This window comes from Eleutherodactylus coqui, chromosome 8, assembly GCF_035609145.1.
Source record: "Eleutherodactylus coqui strain aEleCoq1 chromosome 8, aEleCoq1.hap1, whole genome shotgun sequence".
Classification (NCBI taxonomy): domain Eukaryota; kingdom Metazoa; phylum Chordata; class Amphibia; order Anura; family Eleutherodactylidae; genus Eleutherodactylus; species Eleutherodactylus coqui.
The window spans coordinates 140,693,043-140,720,346 of NC_089844.1; the positions used below are offsets into that span (position 1 = coordinate 140,693,043).

At 42.9% G+C, this 27,304-nt stretch overlaps 1 protein-coding gene and 1 long non-coding RNA gene across 3 annotated transcripts in view; one reads left to right on the forward strand and one right to left on the reverse strand.

Annotated features, from left to right (window-relative positions):
* The window catches only part of CASKIN1 (CASK interacting protein 1), a 197,648-nt gene extending 196,785 nt beyond the window's left edge, over positions 1-863 (reverse strand). For both annotated transcript variants that reach the window (XR_010786424.1, XM_066576569.1), the window contains exon 1: positions 369-863. Coding sequence is in view for 1 of the 2 variants with exons in the window: in XM_066576569.1 (XP_066432666.1) it covers positions 369-462 (94 nt within the window). In the remaining variant the exon portion in view is untranslated. The remainder of the gene's footprint in view (positions 1-368) is intronic.
* The window catches only part of LOC136576929 (uncharacterized), a 30,242-nt gene extending 11,347 nt beyond the window's left edge, over positions 1-18,895 (forward strand). Inside the window, exons 3-4 of the long non-coding RNA XR_010786425.1 lie at positions 15,486-15,574; positions 18,847-18,895. This is a non-coding gene — a long non-coding RNA (uncharacterized lncRNA). The remainder of the gene's footprint in view (positions 1-15,485; positions 15,575-18,846) is intronic.
* The last annotated feature ends 8,409 nt before the right edge of the window (positions 18,896-27,304 follow it).

A 27,304-nucleotide genomic window follows, 5' to 3' on the forward strand; every position in this document is an offset into this window, starting at 1 on the left:
GCTGAAGCCGCTCTCGAATATGTACAGTATCATTATGGAAGTCAAGCCATGACCCTCGTTGAATCAGTGACTATAGCTGGGGCAAGCAGGACATTGATAGGCGGAAGGAGAATTGCTACAAATTACACATGTGTTACATTGCATACTCTAGGTATGATACATCCGTAACCAATGCATTGCACTTTTCTTATACACATATACCGGAAAGAAGTGATGCTCTGCAGACACCCCCTCTGATGCCCCCCGTTCCCATGCCACATCTGTAGTGCATTCCAGGGCGATACAATGTATCAAGAGCTAATTAATTCTTTGTTGATTTAATCCCTTTAAACCATTGAGCCAATTAAAAGCATCAAGGTCCTACTCACTGGCTTTGCCCGCTTTGGGTCTCTGCAGCAGCTTCTGAACCATGCTCAGGTCCTCGGCTTTTACAGCCTGGAGCAGCTCCTGGTCCTTCCCCATCCTGCTTCCTTGTGGAAGGATCAGCCTGGGGTTGCAGCAAGGAAAGGGGTGATCCTGCAAGGGCTTGGTAGGTCCTTATAGCCAAAGCATCCTTTTTGGAAGAGGCGCTGATGATGATGAGGAGGAGGAGGAGGAGGAGGGGAACACAGATCAGACACCCAGCAGCAATGTAGGGGGAGATGGGGAGAGTGTGTCAGATGTGCTGGGGGGGAGCACAGACACCTCCAGCCAGGAGGAGCCAGGGAGAGACTAATAATATGAGGGATGCAGGAATTATCATCCTGGAAGGGCAGGGATGGGGGGTCCTCAGGCTCGAACTCAGGGCTCGGGGTCCCCAGATGGAAGCAGGGTGAAGGTGGGGGGAGACAGGGATGCAGTGTGACAAGAGATGACAGTGTGTCTCCAGGAGGGGAGGGAGTGTGTCTCTGGATGTGTGTGCTGTCTCTCTCCCCCTGTCCCTCTCGCTCTCTGTCTCCTGATCCCTCCTCCCATCCGTCTATTCCTGTATTGGCTGCACAGTCTCTGAGCTGCATCCAGAGGCGGAACGAGGGAGCACAGCAACACAGCACTAATCACAACCGCACACTGCGCGCCACACTACTAGCACCATCACAGCGCTACGTGGAGGCGTGCACGCCGCTATATCGTGTAATGCTATACGCATACATCTGCACTACTGATATAGTCATATAACGCTGCACACATACATCTGCACTACTGACATAATCATATAGCCCTACATGTATACATCTACAATACTGACATAATCATATAATGCTACACACATACATCTACACTCCTGATATAGTCATATAACGCTACATGTATACATCTGCACTACTGATATAGTCATATAACGCTACATGTATACATCTGCACTACTGATATAATCATATAACGCTACACGCATACATCTGCACTACTGATAGAGTCATATAACGCTACATGTATACATCTGCACTACTGATATAATCATATAACGCTACATGTATACATCTGCACTACTGATATAATCATATAACGCTACATGTATACATCTGCACTACTGATATAATCATATAACGCTACATGTATACATCTGCACTACTGATATAATCATATAACGCTACATGTATACATCTGCACTACTGATATAATCATATAACGCTACATGTATACATCTGCACTACTGATATAATCATATAACGCTACATGTATACATCTGCACTACTGATATAATCATATAACGCTACACGAATACATCTGCACTATTGATATAATCATATAACGCTACATGTATACATCTGCACTACTGATATAGTCATATAACGCTACATGTATACATCTGCACTACTGATATAATCATATAACGCTACACACATACATCTGCACTACTGATAGAGTCATATAACGCTACACACATACATCTGCACTACTGATATAATCATATAACGCTACACGCATACATTTGCACTACTGATATAATCATATAACGCTACATGTATACATCTGCACTATTGATATAATCATATAACGCTACATGTATACATCTGCACTACTGATATAGTCATATAACGCTACATGTATACATCTGCACTACTGATATAATCATATAACGCTACATGCATACATCTGCACTACTGATAGAGTCATATAACGCTACACACATACATCTGCACTACTGATATAATCATATAACGCTACACGCATACATTTGCACTACTGATATAATCATATAACGCTACACACATACATCTGCACTACTGATATAATCATATAACGCTACACACATACATCTACACTACTGATAGAGTCATATAGCCCTGCATGTATACATCTGCACTACTGATATAGTCATATAACGCTACACGCATACATCTGCACTACTGATATAATCATATAACGCTACACACATACATCTACACTACTGATATAATCATATAACGCTACACACATACATCTGCACTACTGATATAATCATATAACGCTACACACATACATCTACACTACTGATAGAGTCATATAGCCCCGCATGTATACATCTGCACTACTGATATAATCATATAACGCTACACACATACATCTGCACTACTGATATAATCATATAACGCTGCACACATACATCTGCACTACTGATATAATCATATAACGCTACACACATACATCTGCACTACTGATATAATCATATAACGCTACACACATACATCTACACTACTGATAGAGTCATATAGCCCTGCATGTATACATCTGCACTACTGATATAGTCATATAACGCTACACGCATACATCTGCACTACTGATATAATCATATAACGCTACACACATACATCTACACTACTGATAGAGTCATATAGCCCTGCATGTATACATCTGCACTACTGATATAATCATATAACGCTACATGTATACATCTGCACTACTGATATAGTCATATACCGCTACACACATACATCTGCACTACTGATAGAGTCATATAGCCCCGCATGTATACATCTGCACTACTGATATAGTCATATAACGCTAAACACATACATCTGCAATACTAACATAATCATATAACGCTACGTATATACATCTACACTACTGATATAGTCATATAATGCTACACACATACATCTGCACTACTGACATAATCATATAATGCTACACACAAACATCTGCACTACTGACATAATCATATAATGCTACATGCATACATCTGCACTACTGATAGTCATATAACGCTACACACATCTGCACTACTGCTATAATCATATAACGCTACACGCATACATCTGCACTACTGATATAGTCATATAACGCTACACACATACATTTGCACTACTGATATAGTCATATAATGCTACATGTATACATCTGCACTACTGATATAGTCATATAATGCTACACACATACATCTGCACTACTGATATAGTCATATAACGCTACACACATACATCTGCACTACTGACATAATCATATATCCCTGCTTGTATGCATCTGCACTACTGATATAGTCATATAACGCTGCACACATACATCTACACTACTGACATAATCATATAGCCCTACATGTATACATCTACAATACTGACATAATCATATAATGCTACACACATACATCTACACTCCTGATATAGTCATATAACGCTACATGTATACATCTGCACTACTGACAAAATCATATAATGCTACACACATATATCTACGCTACTAATAAAATCATATAGCCCTACATGTATACATCTGCACTACTGATATAGTCATAACGCTACACACATACATCTGCGCTACTGACATAATCATATATCCCTGCTTGTATACATCTGCACTACTGATATAGTCATATAACGCTACACGCATACATCTGCACTAATGATATAGTCATATAACGCTACACGCATACATCTGCACTACTGATATAGTCATATACCCCTGCATGCATACATCCACACTACTGATATAATCATATAGCCCTGCATGTATACATCTGTACTACTGATATAATCATATAACGCTACACAGATACATCTGCACTACTGATATAGTCATATAATGTTACACACATACATCTACACTACTGACCTAATAATATAACGCTACACGCATACATCTACACTACTGATATGGTCATACAACACTACACACATACATCTGCACTACTGATATAATCATATAACGCTACATGTATACATCTGCACTACTGATATAGTCATATATCGCTACACACATACATCTGCACTATTGATATAATCATATAATGCTACACACATACATCTACACTACTGATATAATCATATAACACTACACACATACATTGAAACTACTGATATAATCATGTAGCCCTACATGTATACATCTGCACTACTAATATAATCATATTGGTCCGTACCTGGTACACAGGTACGGACCACGGACAGAATATGGATCCCCAACACACAACAGGACTATAAGATCCCGGGGATATTCACATGTTCCACGTCTGATGTTGTATATCTGATCCCGTGTAGTGAATGTCCTATTGGGGCCCTTTATGTTGGAGAAACAGGACAAAAACTGAAGGCCAGGATGAGATCTCATCGCCACACAATTAAAGAGAGAAAGACAGAATTACCTGTCGCCAAGCATTTTTGTAGTCACAGACACAACATGAATGAGTTATCATACTTATAGCCAAATTTAATTCCCAATGTCATAGAAGAATTTGGAAATATAAGTCTATAACCATCTTTGATACTATCAAAAACTGTATAAATTTCGGGGAGGGGTTTCTACATCAGTGGAGATTATGAGATATGAGAAATTCAGAGCAGAGGTAACATGTTGGCCTGGTGTTGACCCCCTAACATCAATTTAGAGACTATAAACTTTCACATTCCTTGTCACTGGACTAATTATTTACTGTTATGCTCATCCCTCCCTGGTATTTTTAAGTGCTATTAATCCCAACATGTCTGTGCCTTCTTATTCTGTCTCTGGTATTTATCTAGTGCAAATTAGATACACCATGTTTATGCCGACCCATGTGATCATGTGTATATATTAAAGACATTTTTAGATTTGTTTCATTATGCCTGAGGAAGGACCCTGAGAGGTTTGAAAGCTGTCTATAACATCATGTATTTTTGTTAGCCATTAAAAGGTATCATATTTACAAGATTACTTGTTTTCTTTTACTGAGAACAATCACATTTTGATATAATCATATAATGCTACATGTATAAATCTACACTTTTCAAATAATGTTACATGTATACATCTACACTCATGATATAATCATATAGCCCTACTTGTATACATCTACACTACTGATATAATCATATAATGCTACAAATATATATCTACACTACTGAAATAATTTCTCTAACACCATGTCCTCACTCTACCTAAAACAGAACCTCTCAAAAACTGACCTACTGGTGTTTCCGCCCTCTACTAATCAACCTCATCCTGACATCTCAATCTCAGTGTGTGGCACCACCATAACTCCCTGCTATATTTGACTCTGATCTCTCCTTTACCTTCTTTATCCAATCTATGGCCCGAACATGTCAGCTGAACCTCAAGAACATCACAAGAACCTGCTCCTTTCTCACTATGGACACACTAAAAACGCTCACCATTGCCCTCATACACTCTCGCCTCGATTATTGCAACTCGCTGCTGATCGGCCTCCCCTGCACCAGATTTTCCCCTCCAACCCATCCTGAATGCGGCAGCCAGGCTCATCTTCCTGCCCAGCCACTACTTGGACGCCTCTTCCCTGTGCCAGTCACTGCACTGGCTGCCCGTCAAATACAGAATTCAATTTAAAGGGGTTGTCCCGCGGCAGCAAGTGGGTCTATACACTTCTGTATGGCCATATTAATGCACTTTGTAATGTACATTGTGCATTAATTATGAGCCATACAGAAGTTATAAAAAGTTTTATACTTACCTGCTCCGTTGCTGGCGTCCTCGTCTCCATGGTGCCGACTAATTTTCGGCCTCCGATGGCCAAATTAGCCGCGCTTGCGCAGTCCGGGTCTTCTCCTGTCTTCAATGGGGCCGCTCGTGCAGAATGCCGGCTCCGTGTAGCTCCGCCCCGTCACGTGCCGATTCCAGCCAATCAGGAGGCTGGAATCGGCAATGGACCGCAGAGAAGAGCTGCGGTCCACGGAGGGAGCAGACCCCGGCGGCCATCTTCAGCAGGTGAGTATGAAGACGCCGGACCGCCGGGATTCAGGTAAGCACTCTCCGGTTTGTTTTTTTAACCCCTGCATCGGGGTTGTCTCGCGCCGAACGGGGGGGGGGGGGGGGTTAAAAATAAAAAAAAACCCGTTTCGGCGCGGGACAACCCCTTTAAACTCACTACCTTCATTCATAAAGCTGTCCACAGCACCGCGCCACCCTACATTGCCTCCCTCATCTCAATCTATCACCCAGCCCGCACCCTCCGCTCTGCTAACCTAATCAGACTGAGTGCCCCTTTAATTTGAACGTCTCATTCCCGCCTCCAAGACTTCTCCAGAGCAGCACCAGTCCTCTGAAATGCACTACCCCAAACTATCCGGGCAATCCCTGACACACAAAATTTCAGGCGTGCTCTAAAAACTCACCTCTTCAAGGAGGCATACCATATTCCTTAAACCAAACCCCTCTGTACTCCGCCTGATAACATGCTCCCTGACCTAGTGACTGCAATCCCTGCTAGCCATCATAAACCGCTCCTGCAGTCACACCGTTTCTGCCGTCACAGGGCTAAAAGTCTGACCATTGTCTATAGCATCCCTCATTCTCCACCTCGCCATACCATGCACATCTCCAGCCCTTTACCTTCTGTATCACTCCATTATCTGTAGTATGTAAGCTCATTGGAGCAGGACCCTCACCCCTATTGTTTCCATCAACTGATAACTACATGTAACCGTGGTTTTTGTACTTTTGTCTTTCTGTATCCCCCCGTTTGCTTCAATAAGTAGGGGAATAGGAGCACAGGACAGGCTAGACAGGGCCTGTAAGTGGGAGACTCAATTATCAGAAGACAAGCAGAGCAATCTGCCACAAAGACCAGGATAGGTGTGTTGTCTTCCTGGCGCTCGGTTTTGACAGATTACTGCAGATTGCAGATCAGGTTGACAGATTACTGAGAGGGGCTGGTGAGAACCAGCAGTAATATGCATTGGCACCAATGACAAAGTTAGAAGTAGGTAGAAAGTCCTTAAAAATAATTTCATCTAGTCTTATACCTGTTGAATGGAAATAGAGATTCTGAGAAGGAAAAATAGAGAGAAAACCTTAAATTTGGTTTAGTTATGTTCTATTGCTTATTGTTAAAAGTTGTACATTAAAGAGAAGTTTGGAGCTTAAATTTGAAGTAGCGAAGAAAATGGAGTGGAAAGATATAACTGAAATACAAGTATAATTGTAGCTGTAACAATGATTGAACATTTATCTTTGTTGCCCCCTGCGAGGGGATCATTCTTGCATAATTGATGTAATTTTAAGTTTTTGCTACTATAATAAAATCTTTTGAAAGTAAAAACAATTTCAGGGGACTAGGATATAAGCTTTTTTTTTTTTTTTTTTTTTTAAATACTACCTGAACCACATGCCACACCATAAAAGCTGAGGGAGATTAGGGAGGTAAACAAGTGGCTCAAGAGTTGGTGCAAGAAGGAGGCGTTTGGATTCCTGCAGAACTGGGGAGGGTGCAGCTGCGCTGGGGGAGAAGATGGCTAGAAGGCTGGTAAAGTAGTAACTGGTGGTGAGGGCAACCAGCAAGGTAGAGGGGAAGATAGTGTAGCAGAGATCTGGGACTAAGTAATAGAAATGAAGGTGGAGTGGCGGAAGCAGTTAATACAGTTAGAACTGGCAGAACAGTTAATAGGGATACACTTAAAATAAAAAATAACAAAAACCTTCCAAACTGTATGGTGACCAATGATAGAAATCTGACCAATAAAGTAGACAAACTGGAAGTAATAATGTCTGAGGAAAACTACAATTTAGTGGGCATAACTGAAACCTGGTTGGATAAAAGCTGTGACTGAGAGGTGAATTTACAGGGTTACAGTCTGTTCAGAAGCGATCGTAAAAAGCGGAAAGGGGCAGAGATTTGTCTTTTTTGTAAAAATCCTGTTTAAAGCCCACATTACGGGAAGATATATGGGAGGGAGATGAGCATGTGGAGTTTCTATGGGTAGAGATACATGGAGGGAAAAACAATAATAAAATCCTCATAGGGGTTTTCTATAGGCCACCAAATATAATAGAAATCACCGAAAAAGTATTACTGAGGCAAATAGAAGACGCAGCAAATCACAATGAAGTAATTATGGAGACTTTAACTATCCGGATATAAACTGGGAAGCCGAAACCTGCAGCTCTCATAAAGGTAACAAGTTTCTGACAATAAGTACAGAAAAGATAATTACCTTTTCCAACTTGCACAGGACCAAATTAAAGGGACAGGCATTTTGGACTGAATATTAACCAACAGACCTGACAGAATAACAGGGGTGCAAGTTAGGGCACCTGGGAAATAGTGACCATACTATAACAAATTTCCTCTTGCCTCTTTCAAAAAGGAGTTTTATCGGCGAGCTATTAAAATACTAAGCTTTAGGAAGGCCAAGTTCGACCAGCTCGGAGATGCCCTTTATATTATTGATTGAGACAATGGCCTTAGAAATAAGTACAGACAGTGAATTTGAAATGTTTAAAAAGATCCTAAATACTTACTGTGAACAGTTCATACATTATACGAATAAAATGGTTAGGAATAGGAGAAAACCAAGGTGGCTCAATAAAGATGTAAAGGGGGCAATAAACAGCAAAAAGAAAGTATTTAATCTACTAAAACAAGAAGACAGCAAAGAAGCACTACAAAACTATAAGGAAAAAAATGTAAATTATGTGAAAAGCAGATAAAAGCAGCAAAAGTGATGACACAGAGAATTATTGCCAAGGAGAGTAAAACTAATCCAAAATTGCTCTTCAATTATGTATAAATAATAAAAAGACTAATGCAGAAAGTGTTAGCCCCTTAATAAATAATTGTAGAGGGTGATTGTTACGTTTGTGTGGGCAAGTGAGCACTGGGCCCACATGAACGTGATCCAGAAGGATAGGGAACACCAGGTGAACTACCACAGACTAACACCTCTCCCTATATCTAATAGGGTAAGTGACACAGACCGACCTGAGCGGGGGCATCACCCCGATAAAGGGCGACCCAATGGTCTTCAGATCTGGGCCTTTGCTGCTCCTAGGAACCCACACACCCTGGATAGGACACATACACATGCCACCACCGTCAGGGACAACTGGACAGAGTAAGAAGACACACAGAGCCATAATCACACCATACAGCAGTCAAACGCAAACACTAGTTGCAGATGTTAATGCTATAAATGCCAGGTATTAGATGAGGTTTCGAACAAAATATGGAAGCTAGCTGGCCACTTCATTGCTCCTGGCTATAACGCTAGTCCCTACACCAGGAGTCCAGCAACACAACCAAACAAACACAAAACACAAACCTTTCTTGCAGCAACCAATCACAGAACCTGCTCACCCACACAGAGAGAGAATGAGAACAGGAAAAGCTGATCACACCCACACATGGGAAGACAGCTTTATGTGTACTGACCTACAGTGATTGGCTGACTGGAGACATACGCCCAGCCAGCACAATTACATACACCTGAGCAGGAAAGCTGCAGATCATCTGTAGTACCACAGATCTCAGGAGACAGACATGACAGTGATGAGGAGAAAGCAAATCTATTAAATAGTTTTTCTCCACTGTATTCACAGGAAAATAAAATGTCAGAAGAGATGCAGAGTGATAAAGTAAACTAAATGTCACCAGTCTAACCCAAGAGGAAGTGCAGAGCCAACTTAAAATGACTGAACTAGACAAATGGTTGGGTCGCGATGGCATACACCCCTGGGTTTTAAGGGAATTAAGTAATGTGATAGATAGACTGTTGTTTCTTATATTTAAGGACTCCATAGTGACAAGGTCTGCTCCACTGGATCAGCACATAGCAAATATGGTGACAATATTCAAAAAGGGGTCAAAATGTGAACCTGGAAACTACAGGAGGGTAAGTCTTACTTGCATGGTGGGTAAAATGTTTATAGGTTTTCCAAGAGATGCTGTCCTGGAATACATCAAGGAAAGTCTGTCTGACCAACAGAAGAACAACAGTTAGGGCTCTTGGAAGGGTAGGACAAAAATAACACTAAGAATACAACTAAGCCGTTATTATCTTAGACACAACTCAGCAGTCCTGACAGAAGACAACAACCTACCACCACCACAGAGATCCAGTGGGCTAAAGGATCACTGCTGATCACTGATGTCACTGCTGTGGGAGAAGCCAAGCTGTGTGTGTGATGGGTGGGGTGTAGCAGAGCTGTGTGTGATGTGTGGGGATTATAATGCATGTAGCAGAGCTGTGCATTGCACCACCAGAAACACTGGTACTATAATTTACTGCAACTTAGCAGTCCTGGCAGAACGCACTGACCTACCACCACCACAAAGATCCAGGGGGCTGAAGGACCTGTGGTGATGTCACTGCTGTGGGAGGAGTCAAGCTGTGTTCGTCTTTTGTGGTAATCAAGCTACTGTGAGTATGATGTGCCACTAGAAACACTGCTGCTATAATGTCCGAATATTACTAGTCTGTTTATACCCAGGACTGTGACTGTAACAAGGGGACATTCTCTACATCCAGAAGAAAGAAGATTTCTACACCAACATAGAAGGGGGTTCCTTACTGGGAGAGCAGTGAGACTATGGAACTCTCTGCCTGAGGATGTGGTGATGGTGAACTCTCTAAAAAATTAGAAGAGGGGCCTGGAACCTTTCTTTAGCATTACAATATTACACGTTATATCACTGATCACTTCAGAAGGGTCGGTGATCCGGGGATTGTTTCGATTGCCAGATTGCAGTCGGGAAGGAATTTTTAATTAATTCAGAAAAATGGCTTCTAGTTCAGCTCTTTTGAATGGAGTCTTACACATGAGCAATGCTGTGAAGAAAAAAATTGCAGCATGTCCTATTTTTTCACGTTCTTCGGAATATATATTGCCCATTGAATTCAATGGGACCTTAAATACATCACATGGCTCTCACATGCTGTGCATTGTACATGCAAGGTTTCCCAATGAAATCCACGGGAAACACTTCTGATCCCCTATCCCGTGTAAAGCTTGCACAACAGGTTTGGAATTTCACAGAAGCAATGCAAGGCGTTTTTGCCTGAGAATCGCTTTACATCCGCGGGTAAAACGCACGTTGACAAGCGTGATATTGGGCCGAGTTTCTCATCCCGACATCGCTCTCGCCCATCTGAAACTAGCCTCATTGAGGTTTTTTGCCTTCCTTTGGATCAACGTGTGGGTAATAAACTGAACTGGATGGACACGTGTCTTTGGGCAGCCTTACATACTATGTTACCACATGTATACATCTACACTACTGATATCAAATACTAGATACACATATTTACACGATTCATGTAATCAGATGACAGTCCTGCTCTATATCCACATTCATCATGGACTATCACTTGTGGCCGAGCATGATTGTCTTCCAAGTATGGGGGCTTTGCGGTGGGTCCGTAGATGACTATAGAGACCTATGCTTGATCCGCAGGTTCTTTTGCAATGGGGACATCGTTTTCCAAGTGGAAGACGGTCCCGACAAGGGTTGGCTTGACATGCTTTCCTCTTGATACGTTTCTCCCTTTCGCCCTTTATTCGCACCCCTTTGAAATTCACAGTGCTTTTGGTAACGGCTGACCCCCAAATTGAGCGCTTGAGGGCAAGGGCTTCCCAGTTCTCGATGTCTATGCCACAGTTTTTAAGGTTAGCTTTAAGTTAATTTTCCATTCTTTAGTTGAGAGTATAGTAATTGCTTTGGCAGATAATAATCCGGCATTTGCACAATGTGGCCAGTCCAGTGAAGTTGATGGCGAAGGATCATCACTTCAATGCTGGTGATCTTTGCTTCTTCCAGAACGCTGAGATTTGTCCACCTATCTTCCAAAGAGATTTGCAGAAATTTTGGAAGGCAACACTTATGAAATCGTTGCAGAAGTTGAGAGTACAACATTACCTCAGCACTAATATAGTCATATAACACAACACAGACGTGTAGTAAGATGCCTAACTGCACCAACCAATCAGCTTCAGTCTTGTCCAGATTGGAAAATTATGGAGATGGTGTGATTGGCTGCTAGGGTGTGGCCTGTGGCAACCAATAAGATCACAACGATATCCAAAAATGAAAGCAACTACTTGATTGGTTGTTATGGGTAACTCCCCCCTCATATCATGTAGATATCCAGAATCGCGATGTTCAGACACTTTTACTAATACAGGGAGATAAGTACAATATAAACGGTTTTTGTTCCTACGTGTGGCCACTGTACCGTAATGGCTGCGTTCTGGCTCATGTTCCCAGATGAATACGTCATAGGCAGATCAGACAAAAATGGCTTTTGAAAATTTCATTTCCATATTGTGCCTAATATGATCACTTGTCCTGTCTTCATGTGGGAAATCAAAGAAGTGCTGATTCCTGTCAGGAATACACTGATAACTCTTTGGTAAAATTGTGCAATAGTCTGGTAAACGTCAGGTTCCCTAGTACACGGACAGGGCACACCACTTCTATCGAGCGTGGCAGGTCAAGGCAAAGTGGTCATAAGTGTTAAAAAAAGATGGTGTTCCATGAGGAGGCTCATTTTCATTTTACTATAGTGTCCTATCTCTATAGTATGCCCCTCTACTTTTAGAAATGGAGTGATATGTCAGGGATGAAACAGTTAACCTAGTGTAGTGTCCCACGGTGACCCCGGACACATGGCATGCGCTGATGAGCTAGGAGGGAAAGATGCTAGCTTGTCACAACGGCATTTACCACACTCCCTCCCACAGGGACGCATGCAGCCAAGGCCAGGGCAGTGCTGGGCCTCTACCGGACACCCCCGGCATGGGGATGCCCAATAAACATTAGGACAGGTGAAGGGGTTGTCACGGGTGACACCACCATTCCTGCACCCACCGGCATGAACATCAGCGTGGAAATAACTCAGCCACAGATAGTAGTATAGTACCTCAGGTCCCCGGGAACGGTCAGGGCCTGGAAATAACTTTACTTCAACCTTAAGCAGTACAAGGCACAAATGACAAGTTTGGAAAGTGCAGGAATGAGATAAGACAAAGTACCTCCACACGGCAGACCCAGACTTCAGGCTGCCATGTGTGACTAAATAAAGATGCGTACCTCCACTTAACAGGACCCAGACTTCGGGACGCTGGAGTGTGAACAATGACTGTAGAGTACCTCCACCTGGCAGTCCCAGATTTCAGGACGTGTGGGTGTGAAACAGTTAGAACTGAGTACCTCTGCACTAGGCCTTGGATTTAAACGCTCAATCGTTGTTCACTCACTCTGGGGGCCCACTCCTTCTTCATAGATAGCAGGCACTTGGGAAATCTCTCCTCCTCTTCCATGCTTCACTACATGAGTGCTGAAGGTGCCCCCATGTAGCTGGACCTCCTGACTATGACTCCAGAAGACTTGGAACTGACTTTCCCACTCTCAATCACTCACATTTATAGACTCGCTCATACCACATGACAGGATAGAATTGATACATTTGCAGACAGTCAGCTCACACTTTGCAGACATTAACCCGTCATTTGCTGCAGCTGTGCAATACACAACAGAATGACAAGACAGTTTTGCACAGAGCATTTACATAAGACATACATGTATGACATTATGGAGGGGGCCAGGAAAGCATGTACTGAGCCACTACACTAGTGTAGTCAGGTAAACGCCATAGCTACTGAAGTTTATTGCACAAATGCTAGTGTTTAATTAGGAAGGTGACACAGATGCCGAAGTTTAGGCCAGTTTCACACGAATGTAACATGGCCGTATTTCTACGTCCATAATACAAATGAGTATCCCGGCCTGACCTGAGCGCAGGAAGCTTTGATGTTCGGGTGTCAGGTTACCTGCAGTCAGGCCATGACACTCACCCATATTACGTATGCATAAATGCAGCCGTAATACGCTTGTGTGAAATCAGCCTCAGGCTACATTCACATGGGTGAGCGCGATATTGGGTCAAGTTTCTTGGCCCAATATCACACTTTTCAACATGCGATTTTCACGGTGATGCAAAGCGTTTTTCATTAAAACTTGCATCACTTCTGTTAAATTGCAATACTCAAGAACGAGAACGGATAGCAAGTGTTTCCCACTGACTTCAATAGGCAAGCGAATGCCATGAGATGTCTTTCAAGATTCCATGGAAAACAATGGGCAAGGCGTTCCACAGGAATGCACAAAGATGGAGCATGCTGAGAGGAAAAGAAATTCTGGTGTGAATGAATTTATTCAAAGAATGGATTTCATGTTCATGCGAGTTTCGTGCTCGTCGCATTGCACAAAACTCGATCTTGTTAGTGCGCCCTCATTGAAAGAAATGCGGCAGTGACTGATGATTATTTTAGTACTGCCAGGAGTTATTGTACAGTATATAACTATTGTGTATTCTGCAGCTGAGGCATTGTCATGGCCCCCTTGTGGACATTGTGTGGACTCATCAGACCACGCCATATGTTCCCAGTCCTCTAGGCTCCAGTTAGCAACTTCATGAGCCCAGGTGAGGCGCTGTGTCCTGTGTGGTGGTGATAACAGAGGTGCTCTGGTGGGTCTTCTGCTCCCAAATTCCATGAAAGCTAAAGAACGCTGCGCTGACCTGTGGGGCTCCTGCACTGAATGTGGATGTCATTTCTGTCAAACTTGATGTCTGTTCACACGGACAGTTCTAAGCAGGTACCACCTGTCGCAACCATTAAGCACCCATGGGCAGGCACTGAGCTGCCCACTGTGGGTGGTAATGTCTTCTATAATGTATTCCTAGTTCAAACGTGACACTGTGGATTGAAGAATGTTAATGGCCGCACAACTTCGAAAATAGAATGTCCCATCCATCTGGCTCCCACTATCATGTATCTTTTAAACCTCAATAATTCATGTCACCCTGCCATGAGCACGCTGACCAGTGTTCAGCCTCACTCACAAGAAAACACCTCACAAATTACACAGGTAGTGGTGTTCCCGAGCTGTCCTCTGAAGTAATGCCAATTTATAAATAATTTATACTGCTATCCCATGACATTTGCACATCAGTGTATTTCCCTTGTGCTGTACATTTGTGCCCCAGAGCCAGGATATACCAGACTCTATCTGAAACCCATATGGGCTGATGCTGTATTGCCAAGTTCTAAAGACTGGGTTGCACGTTTGAAAGACTTCATTGTCATGTTCTAATGATTATACTGCCACTTCGCTGCTCAAGTAAAGACTTATTGCTATTGTTCACTGCAATATATTTCCTCGTCTCTTTATCCATCTTTCTGGGGGTCCCAACAGGCATGACTAGAAGTCAGTGCAATTTTAAGCAGAGTAAGAAATCATGGGTCCCCATAGCACTTTTCTTGTTACTGATAGGAAGATTGTTGTTCCTTTTCTAAATTTTCAGGTCGCAGCCTGGCTTTAATCTGGATTCTTGGGCATTCTTTTGTATATTGCGGCGTGGAACGGGCAAAATTTAGATCCAACGGCAGACAGGTAAGTTTTTCAAGGGATGTTGCAGTCGTCCTGTGGTTGGGTTTCTGAGGCATGCTGTGTAACTGAATTTTGCCAAAGGTTAATCTATTTCTGGGATTTGATCGGGCTCCAGATATTTTGGTTTTACCCATCAAGGGAAATGACCTGGGTGCGCACCAGTTTCGGGATTTTATGTGGGACACACGTTATGACATATTGCGTTTACGAACTTTATTTCTCAAAATAATAGTGTGGTCAGAGATTGTTCTATGGAAAACGCGCAGGGCGGCATGATCGGTGTAAAAATTAAATAAGGCCTGATTTAAGGTTAATAGAGACGTATCTGCCTTCAGGGCAAGGAATGGGGGTGTCAGGAATCGAAATGGGAAACCTACTATGCTCCAGTCAGTAGCTCTCACTGCTGAGCCATCCAGCCTGTGAACAGTTCCCTTGTATGACTCTCAGCCTTGTTCCATGATTCACGTTATCTAGTTCCTGACTGCTGGTCCTAACCCCGCCTCTGTTCCTGATTGGGCTCATTATAAGCCTTACCTTTCCACTGCAACAATGTGTGATTATTGTGCTTCACTAGCCCTTGATCAAGCTCCTCTTCCACATGCTCGTCTGCAATTCTACCGAGACTTCTCGCTGCTGACCCCTGGCTTTCCTTCTGACTACGTTACTCGCCTCATCCACCTGTACTGCACCTGAGATCTTCTGCTGCTGACCCCTGGCCTTCCTTCTGACTATTCTCTGGACCTGCGTAGTAACCACGCCTGTGGCTCTAGACCAAACCCAGAGCCAGAATATGCTACAGGGGGTGTGAGTGTTTATTGCAATTTTTGGCGGAATGGCAGTGTTCATTTAAATGCTGTGAGTATTGACATATGGGCACTGGCCATTCAGGAAAGAATTGAGCGAGCACCATTATTGTGAGGTGCTTTGCAGACTTTAGGTATTAACTCGTACTAGCTGTGGAGGGTCATTGGAGTTGGTTAAAAGTTGGTTGCAAGGAGTCAGGTGGGTATGGCTTCACCTTTACTGTCACTGATGGGAGAGAGGACAGATAAGACAACCCCAAATCGATCCCGCATCTATCACCGATTTGTCATGGATGTACTACTCTGGGACTCTCGCCGCTGTGAACTCTTGTCATGGCAGAACCTTGATCACTCTAGCAGGATTGCAACCACAGAGTCATTAGACTACAGGTGGATTTGTACCCAGCTTTCCCAGGCTTTTCCACGCATGTAGAACGAAAGCTTAAATTACCACCTGATCTGGCCTAATGGCTCCAGTACTTCACAATACCCACACACATTCGCTGCCACCACCAGCTTTTGTTTCCCAGGTAAGCAGTAACCCAGACTCATGAATTATTAACACAATCTTCAAAGTTATGGTTAGTTTTAAAACAGGCAAGGTTTGACTAATAAATTGCAGATTTATTGTAAAAAAGACTAGCAGTGCAAAATATTTATATATACAAAAATATACAGAAAAAGATGTTATAGTTGAGGAAAGGTATACAGGTATACTCAATGGACAGTACTTAAAATAAAATGAGGAAATAAAAAAAGATACCAGATTTGGGATGTTTAGCCCAAGGTTCTGATTGTGCAGAGTCACTGGAAGCAAACGGGAAAGTCCCAACGCTACAGCATATCTCTGAAGGTCTGACCCCCGGCCTCTTTGACTCCCGAGTTTTTAAAGTTTCTCCAGAACACACTTCCACCCTGACCCCTCTGAGGTCATTTAGAGAAGGGTGGGGTAAATTCCTACATACCTGTAAAAAGCCATAATTCCCCGTTTCAGCCATATTCCCGCAGGAGATCCTCCAATAAGGAATCTATGCCTGCCATATTTCCAGTCATGATTTTACTACTCAGCTATATCAAACGTGACACATAAATTATAACCAGGTACACAGCTATGCCATTCGGGGGGTTCTGTGGCTTGTACCTCAATGAGTTTAGATGCTTTTTATTCAGCTGGCCTGCCCAATTACGAAAATATAATTCATATCGGGTTAGGACCTTCACAAAACCAATAATCCCTATTAAACGATTTTTCCCTAATTTGCATCTTGAAGCCAGAGTGTCTGTGAGAAACCAGCTCTTAGGTGAATGATTTTCCTTAGACTTCATTAACAAGTAAATGGTCACACAATTTGCTAATTTTAAACCACAGGTAGTGATAGGGAAGAAAGGAAGAAAGGAGGGGGGTTATAGGGAAGAAAGGAAGGGGATTATTTACATCACAGCGTTGGTCCAGGGTAAGGGGAGACCAGTTGTCTTTCTAAATGTGAATATTCAAAAGACCACAGGCCTGGATGGAATTATACGGCAGATAACAAATGGAAGCTGAGATAGGTCTAAGATCAGACACACACAACAAAATGGTTGACAGCCTACCAGTCTCTATATTACATTCACTACTCCCCCCTTTGATCATAGATCACCATAGTTGGGTCTGGAGCTTTGGTGGTCCTGACAGAGTGGGAGTCCTTCACAGCCGGTAGCCTTTCAAAAATTAGCCCTATACTGTGGCTAGTGGTGCCTACAAGTCGGTTTTACTGTTTAATTGATTTAAACACCAGATTTTGTAGTTCCAAGGACCTCCCCTTGGATCTAATAGAATGTTGATCTGTATTTATCATATTGTTTAATGTTGTTAAATAAAATGGCTGCTCTGGCCAAAATTATGCAAAATATACAGTGTTGGTATTTTTATCGCCTGGGTTAGAAGAGGAACGGAGGAGGGATTGAATGAGGCTATGACAGAGTATGAAGAGTATGACAACACATGACTCAAACTGATCCATGGAAAACTAGTCACATGCTGCACTCCAGAATTACGTGTCTATTTTCCATTTGGGGAAGCGACAATCCTTAAAAAAGTGAGTGTCTTTTATAAAGTAGATATTCAATGTATGCATCTTTAATGACCAGTATCCCAATGGTGCAGATTATCAATACATTAGTCGTTACACAGGCACACTGACACGTGTATGGTAGCTTTATGCTACAATATACAGGGTGTCTCAAAAGTGTGGAAACATCCATATAGAATGGTAGACGGTAATCCAATTTTGTATACAAGTTACGGGAAAGGGGAAAACCTGCTAGGTCAGGTCACAAACATGACAGCCATTTTGAATGCCACCATCTTGGATTCAACTCTTATTTTTCAAACCAGCATATAATTTCACCAGAAAACCAATGGTGTGCTTTATTTTCACATCTCTTTATTTGTTCTTATGTTAATAGACTACTGATTTTTCTCCATTATAGGCAATGTGAATCATGGTGTTTGCTCAAGCAGAATGTGTTGAAATCGTCCTTATTTCAGGTAAACGAACCACACTTGTCATTGCCGCAAATTTCAACTAGCACCATCCAACCAGATTTCTCATAACCCACAATCCAGTTGACAAACTTCTTTACAAGTTCCAAGAAAAAGGTTCTGTTGTTGATAAACCAAAATCTGGAATATCAAGAACCATTACGTCCTGCTTTAGTGGGCTTTAATCCTCAGGACCGTAAACACTCCGCACTCTATTTCTATGAGCCTATCTGTGTTATTTTTTGAGAGCGCAAATACGCAGTGTATTTGTGCTCACAATAACATGGCATTGCGGCCGAAAAACCTAGGGATAAGTGATTTTTGGTCATGCAAATACGCTGCGTATTTTTACGAACAAAATGTGTTTACGCCTATGTGAACGAGCCCTAATAGTGGCCCCAGTAGTAACAGTAACCCCCATAATGGCCACAGGAGTAACAGTCACCCCCATAGTGGCCTCAGTAGTAATAATGACTCCCACAGTGTTCGCAGTAGTAAGTGACCCCCATAGTGGTCCTAGTAGTAACAGTAACCCCTATAGTGGTCCCAGTAGTAACAGTGTCCCCTATATTGGCCCCAGTAGTAATAGTGACCCTCATAGTAGTCCAAGGTATATTGCCCAACCAAAAGCCAATAGTAACCCCCCTATTGGGCTCTGGCCAGGCAGCATCCCTACAGGCTTACACTCAGCGGTCTGGAGAGGTCAGCGATCACAGACTCTGAATTCCGCCGCCGCCCAGAGCTGCAGGCTGGTTGAGTAGAATTCCTTTATTTTAATGCTAGCTGCACCTGCAATTACGAGAACCGTCTACTGCACAGAGGTCAAAGCAGCTTTCGGCTCCGACCCTGGCGTATCCCGGTGGGCACTGCCTGGATAACCCATTTAAGGCTTAATGCACCACCAGCAGGCTACATAAAATGAGGCGCCAGGCCGTATTCAGCCTGCGACCTTATATTTGACATGTGTGCTTTATTCCATTGGAGCACAACTATGTCAGATATTGTAGCTTATAATACCACCATATAATGCCAAATAACAGTTCCCACAAAACCTATATAAAACTGCCAGGAACATAAATCAGACAGTCCGGGTTGGGGCAGGCAGCGCACTTCAGTATGAGGAATTGAAAAAGGTAATTGTGGCCAGAGGTGAGGGCAGGCAGGGGACAGAGGTGCAGCCAGAGTAAGGCCGGCTTCACATGACCGGACTCCTATTGCAGAATTTGCGATTGGCGTCTGTGAGGAGGATCCGCAGTAAATTACACGCATTGAAAGGCATATAAAATAGTTTTTTTAGTTCACACTCGTGGATACAAATGGCATATTCCGCTAGCAGAGGAAAAAGCGCAGTATGCTTTACTTTGTTGCGGACTCCGCGTGGACAGCCTCCATTGAAGTCAATGGAGGCTGTCTGACCGCAATCCATACTTAAATAACAATGCATATGGGCCACGGGTACCCGTATCATCGCTAAGTGACGGCGTGGGAAAAACAAATATTGGGAAAAAAACCTGTACTTAGAATGACCGACTGCAAGCCACTGCAGTCATACGCAATGAGAAACCCCAGGTACGCGGGGTCACTGGCCGGCTTCACAGCCGGAATCCGCTGTGGGCCTCCCACATGTGGAATCCAACCCAGTCATGTGAAGCCGGTCTATCAAGACAGAGTCAGGAGCAGAGACCAGAACGTAGTCCGGATAGCCATTGCCAGGAAATCAGAGAATCAGAATGGACCTAGATATCTGATACTGCCATACAGTGCCTAAATAGTACCACCATACAATGCTAAATAACAGTTCCAAGCAATGACTACATAGTATTGCTATACAGTAACTAATACTGCCATACAGTGTCTAACTAATACCACCATGCAATGCCAAATACAGATAAGTGAACCGAACCTGTAGAACTTAAATTCGGGTCAAACTTTGCTAAAGATTCAGTTTGGTGAGAAATTGAACCTCAGGTGGTTTGTTTCTGCCAAGCGGGAAGTGAGCTCAAAAGAACCCCTAAAACTAGTATTAAACACTATCTAGGAGAGTAATGCCGTGACTTGCAGTGCTGGGGTCCTTCTCACAACCAACACATCTGCATGGACTCAAAAATCTTCATGCAAATGTCAGGCAGATTTAAAGCTAGGAGTTCCGCACTTAAAGGCAACAGCACTAACCTGTGATCCACCACACTGTTTTTTCCTTCTCCGGGGGAGGAAAAGGATAAGAATTAAGCTCCATTTACACGGGACGACTGTTGGGAAAATGACATCCGACACTCGTCCCCGCACAGGAGCAAGTATCGTTGGCTCCCAGCGGGGCGGCTGGAGGAGATTTCTCCATTCACTTAACACAGCAGCTGTTCAGTACTGAATGGCTGCTATTTACACTGAACGCTCATCGTTCAGGATTTTATGCAGCCTAAACGATGGACGATGATCTGAACAATGATCTCTCAGTGTAAACAGCAGCCGTTCAGTACTGAACAGCCGCTGTGTTAAGTGAATAGAGTAGGGTGGGGGAGAGCAAGGAGTGAAATCTCCACCAGCTGCCCTGCCCCCTGCTGGCTGCTCTGTCAGAGAGTCAGCAATACACGCTTGTGTGTGACAGCATGGGAGCGAGTACATGCGGGGACGAGTGTCGGGCATTGTTTGCCGACATTCGTTCCGTGTAAATGGGGCTTAAGAAACACAAATACAATATACGTAGCTTTTTCGATGGCTGTTATCATCAGGACTGTGAAAATTACCCCCCCCCCCCACCACCACCACCATGTGCCACTCCATGAAGTGCCATGAGAGCAGGACTTTTCTCTAAAGTGTCATCCATTCTGTTAAATATGCTGCTGCATTGCTCTAATTGACGGCTGTAGCAGTCTTCCGGTTGGATGTTGTAACTCTCAATCAGAGCTTTGCAGCAGCTCAGTAGATGTATTGAGGGCACTTCATAGAAAAGTCCCACCTTCATGGCACTTCCCGAAGCACTCGGGGTCTTAAAAGTTCATTTTGACAGTCCTGCTAAGAATACAAACATCAAAAAGCTAAGTATATTCCCCTTGCCCCTATCCTTACATGACAGTATCAGTTTTGCCCCTGAAAAACTGCAGACAGACTCCCTTTAAATACTTATACTAGTGCCATATAGTGAACACATAACAATATCACAATGTGGCTAAGTAATACCACAATCAACACTGTAATGGGAAATGCAGTGTTACATGATATCTTTGTCTGCTGTGATATGTGGTGGTTACCTGTTTCTTTAATGGATATAGATCATGGAGCCTGAAGGACTAAAGAGATAGCAGGGGTCCCTGTGTGGGTCCTGTCTTCCTCTGGTGTGATGGCTCTTTGACCAGGATTACAGAGAGAGGCAGTAAGTGAGCCGCTAGCTCAAGTGGGAGAGTGAGCATTGCAGGTGACTCTCTGATATGCCTGTACCATAAGGGTGATTTGTGCCACTTTTGGCATAAGGACTAGTACTCTGCCATATCTGCACCGTAAGTAGAGTGGAAGTACCTAGCCTCCTTGCCTGAACACAGTAGTACGCCTGTGGTTAAGAGTTTGGAAAGCATCTCACAATAATGGAATTTGCGCACTTAATGTACTGCAGCCTTCATAGAATCATATTGTGGTAGAGATGGAAGGGACCTCCAGGGTCATCAGGTCCAACCCCCTGCTCAATGCAGAATTCACTAAATCATCCCAGACAGATGTCTGTCCAGCCTTTGTTTGAACACTTCCATTGAAGGAGAACTCACCACCTCCCATGGTAACCTGTTCCACTCATTGATCACCCTCACTGTAAGAAAGTTTTTTCTAATGTCTAATCTGTGTTCCTTTCCTTTCAGTTTCATTCCATTGCTTCTAGTCTTTCCTTGTGCAAATAAGAATAGGGCTGATCCCTCTGCACTGTGACAGGCCTTCAGATATTTGTAGACAGCTATTAAGTCTCCTCTCAGCCTTCTTTTTTGTAAGCTAAACATTCCCAGATCTTTTAACTATTCCTCATAGGACATGATTTGCAGACCGCTCATCATCTTGGTAACTCTTCTCTGAACTTGCTCCAGTTTGTCTTTTTTAAAGTGGGGTGCCCAGAACTGGACACAGTATTCCAGATGAGGTCTAACTAAGGAAGAGTAGAGGGGGATAATTACCTTACGTGATCTAGACTTTATGCTTCTCTTAATACATCCCAGAATTGTGTTTGCCTTTTTGTCTGCTGCATCACATTGTTGACTCATGTTCAGTCTATGATCTATTAGTATACCCAAAGTCTTTTTCACATGTGCTGCTTAGCCCAATTCCTCCAATTTTGTATGTGTTGTTTTTTTCATTTTTATTGCCCAGCTGTAGGACTTTGCATTTCTCCTTGTTAAATACCATTCTGTTAGTCGCTGCCCACTGTTCAAGCTTTTCTAGATCTTTTTGAATACTCTCTCTCTTCCTTAGTGTTAGCTATCCCTCCTAGCTTTGTGAAGTCAGCAAAATTTTTACAACGTTTCCCATCAATTCCCTCCTCCAGATCATTTATAAATATGTTGAACAACACTGGGCCTAGGACAGAGCCTTGTGGTACCCCACCTGATACATTCTTCCACTTGGATGTGCAGGCATTTATGACCACTCTGAGTACGATCACTCAGCCAGTTGTGAATCCACCTAACAGTTGCCTTGTCAATCCCGCATTTGGTCTTTTTTTTAAATAAGTATGGTATGAGATACTTTGTCAAATGCTTTACTAAAGTCAATATATACTATATCCACCGCATTTACCTGATCAACCCAGTCGGTCATTCTGTTATAGAAGGGAATTAGATTAGTCTGGCATGACTCATTTGTTACAAACCCATGCTGGCTCTAGTTAATTACTCCATTTTTATCCAAGTACTTGCATACTGTAATACTTAAATAATTTGTTCAAAGATCTTTCCCGGTATAGAAATCAGGCTCACAGGCTTGTAGTTTCCTGGATCCACCTTCTTCCCTTCTTTGACGATAGGGACAGCATTTGCCCTTTTCCAATCTTCTGGGACTTCTCTTGTTCTCCCGGAAATTTCAAAGATTATGGCGAGTGGTTCAGCAATGACCTCCACTGCTTCTTTTAGAATCCTAGGATGTAATTTATCTGGACCTTGAGACCTGAATTCATTTAAGTTTACCTAAGTGTTCCCTCACCATCTCTCTGCTTATAAATAGCCTGCATTCTTTTATTCCCCCAACAGTACAGGGAAGATCAGGTGATTTTCTATCTACTTTCTGAGAGAAAACAGATACAAAATAGGAATTTAAAAGTTTGGCCTTCTCAACATCATTCTTAACGAATTCACCATTTTCATCCAATAAACATCTTTGACTTTTCTTTTGCTTTTGACATACCCCCCCAAATCCTTTTCTATTGCTTTTGGCTTGTGTTGCAAGCCTCAATTCATTATTAGCTTTTTCTTTTCTGACACTTGCCCTACAGTTTCTGCAGACTGCATTATATTCTTCTTTAGATATTCCCCCTTCTTTCCATTTGCTAAACATATTTTTATTTGCTTTCAACATATGTGCAAGTTCTGTGTTCATTCATCCTGGTTTCTTTAAATGCTTCCCATTCTTCCTTCTTTTAGGGACTGTTAACGTTTGTGCTTTGAGAATGTTACGTTCGTGTGGGCAAATAAGCACCAGACCCACACGAATGTGCCCCAAAATCATGGGTAAGGGAAAAACTGACCCTGTGCTGCAGGGAAGATTGCAGGGCCCTACCTGCAAGCAGAGCAATCGCCTATATAAAGGCGGCCCATAGCTGGAACCTCGGCCCTGCTCTCCCTGAAAGGGTGATACTCTCAACCAGGTGGAACCAAAACATTAAATGCACAAACTCACTTACCACACAACCTCATACACTAAAGCAGATGGTAAAGCTGAATATAAAAGCAAGGGATTAGTTCGTACATTGGCCAATAAACTTAAGCTGCAAGGCTGCGACAAGGCTCCTCGTGTTTTGCAGTCCCTACTCTAGCAAGACACTAAACGGGCAGCACAAGACAGCAAACACCGAGCAAACTGAAAGCTGACCTGACACTACACACAGAGCAAGCTGCAAGCTGAGCAGACACGACTCACACAGCAAGCTGCAAGATGACCAGACACTACTTACACAGCAAGCTGCAAGCTGACCAGACACTACTCACACAGCAGACAAGACTGAGGAAATACAGCTTCCTCATTGCAGAGAGGCTGGGGTATATATCTACACCCAGACCCAGGGGGTTGGCTGACCTGAACAACCACACCCAGCAAGCTCAATTAACCTTCACCTGTGCAGGTGTGCTCCTGGAACCCTGTAGAAGAACAAACTCCAGCAGCACAACCTAACAGAGAATCTAATTTCGCAATATTTCCCAACCTTCTTGGACATTCCTGTCCTTAAGAACATCCCGCCATAGGATTCTTCCTACCCTCTTTCTGAGTTCATTAAAATCTGCCTTTCTGAAATCCAACCTTGAGGTCTGAGTTTTCTCAGGTCTTCCTCCCCTTTGTATCCAAAATTCAAGGATAGCATGATCCCTGCCTCCTAAGGGCCCAGCCACCCTTAATTCTTCAACCATTCCCTCCCTGTTGGTAAGAATAAGGTCCAAGATAGCAGATCCCCTTATTTTCTCTTCTACCTTTTGGAAGATAAAGTTGTCAGCAAGAGCAGATAAGAATTTGTTGGATCCATTACTTTTACCTGAGAGAGATTCCCCGCAAATGTCTGGATAGGTAAAATCTCCCATGATCACTATGTCATGCTTTTGTGAGAGCTTAGCCATCTGGTGTAGAAAGAGATCATCCATATCTTCTGCATGTCCAGGTGGCCTATAGTAAATGCCTGCAATGGTGTCCTTTCTGTTGTTCTCTCCTTGTATTCTTACCCAAACAGTTTCTACAGAACTCCCATGTCTGAAGCTTGAATCTCTGTGGAGATGATGCTTTCCTAACATACAACGCAATACCTCCTCCCCTTTTATTAGGTCTGTTTCTTATAAATAAGTTGTATCCTTCAAGCCTTGTACGGCCTCGACGGTGCTAACTACTTTTGATTCCCTTAAACAGACTATAACTAAGCGTGTGACCAGATGTAACCCCTCAACACATGTGAGCATAATACATGTGGTGATTGTCTTAATAGAACATCTTCAGGACTATAGCAGGAAGGTGAAACTGCTACACAGAGGGAAGCACCATTTTACAGTTCTTCGGATTACAAATCACCTACAGTCGTTGAAAGGCTTTTCATCCACGTTACAGTGCAGAACACAGCTGTTGTTCCGTAAGTGAGGTTGAGCCTTGGTAAAGCGCAATTGTGTACCCAAAAATAGATAGACTATAGGAAATATGCAGACCTGTTAATCACAATACGTTAGAAAGTATGGGTTTAAGCATTTAACTGGGACTTGAAAGTGTATAATTGGAGAACTTCGAGACTTGGAGAATCAGACTTGGAGAACTTTGATGTGTTTACAGCAATTGTGGACTATGCTTCGGACAACACTCCAATTACCTCTGAACTGCGTGTGGCAAGCTGCTGACATTGAGTCGTTATATATCGTTGAAGTACCTCTGTCATGTCAGTTGAAACACACTGTTTATATTGAATTATTGCCTGTTGGACTAGTAAACCTGTTCTACAATAGTTCACCATAACTAAGAAACAGAACCAAATAAGTTGCTTGATTTTTCTCATTATCTCCTCTTGTACAACCATTTTCTTTTCACAGCTATTTGTTACAATAAAAGTTTATAATTATGTAATTCTGGTGTCCACTTTGTATCCTGTTACCTGCATCGCCTCCCAACCACCGCGACAACATCATAGGGTACATTTGCTTAAGAGCAGGACGTACATGGTCAAGATACAGTAGGTTGGTGAAGGCCCGGGGTTAGTGCCCGCTTTGCCCAAGATCTTATCTAGTCCTGTGGCCTAACAACACAGTTAATAATCATCCCTTGTCACCCAATATAGTAGTAGAGGATTCCAGAAAAGGTTTAAAAAGACAATATGTGGACCCCTTTATGTTCATCCCAAGATGGTGGCATAGCACAGGGGGTCCTTTAATTGCATCCTTGTGGAAATTTTTTTTCTTGCAACATCTCCCTGTTCAAGGAGTAAAGTTACTGTTTCTTCATGTCTTATGTGCTCATAGGATTTCTTCTGCAGGCAGCAGAGACGGCTGCTCGTCTCATGGGGGGTGGGTGGGGGTGGAGGACAGGTAATCATTACGCAGCAAACTGAGAGGAATCTGCTCCAACTCTCCACTTTCCACTATTGATTTCTTCCAGCTGTAAGAACCTAAAACCACAGACAGAGAATTATATAGAGCTCCGACTCTCAGGAATAGTGCAGGGAGAACACAATGCTGGCTTCTGAAGTTGGGGGTATGG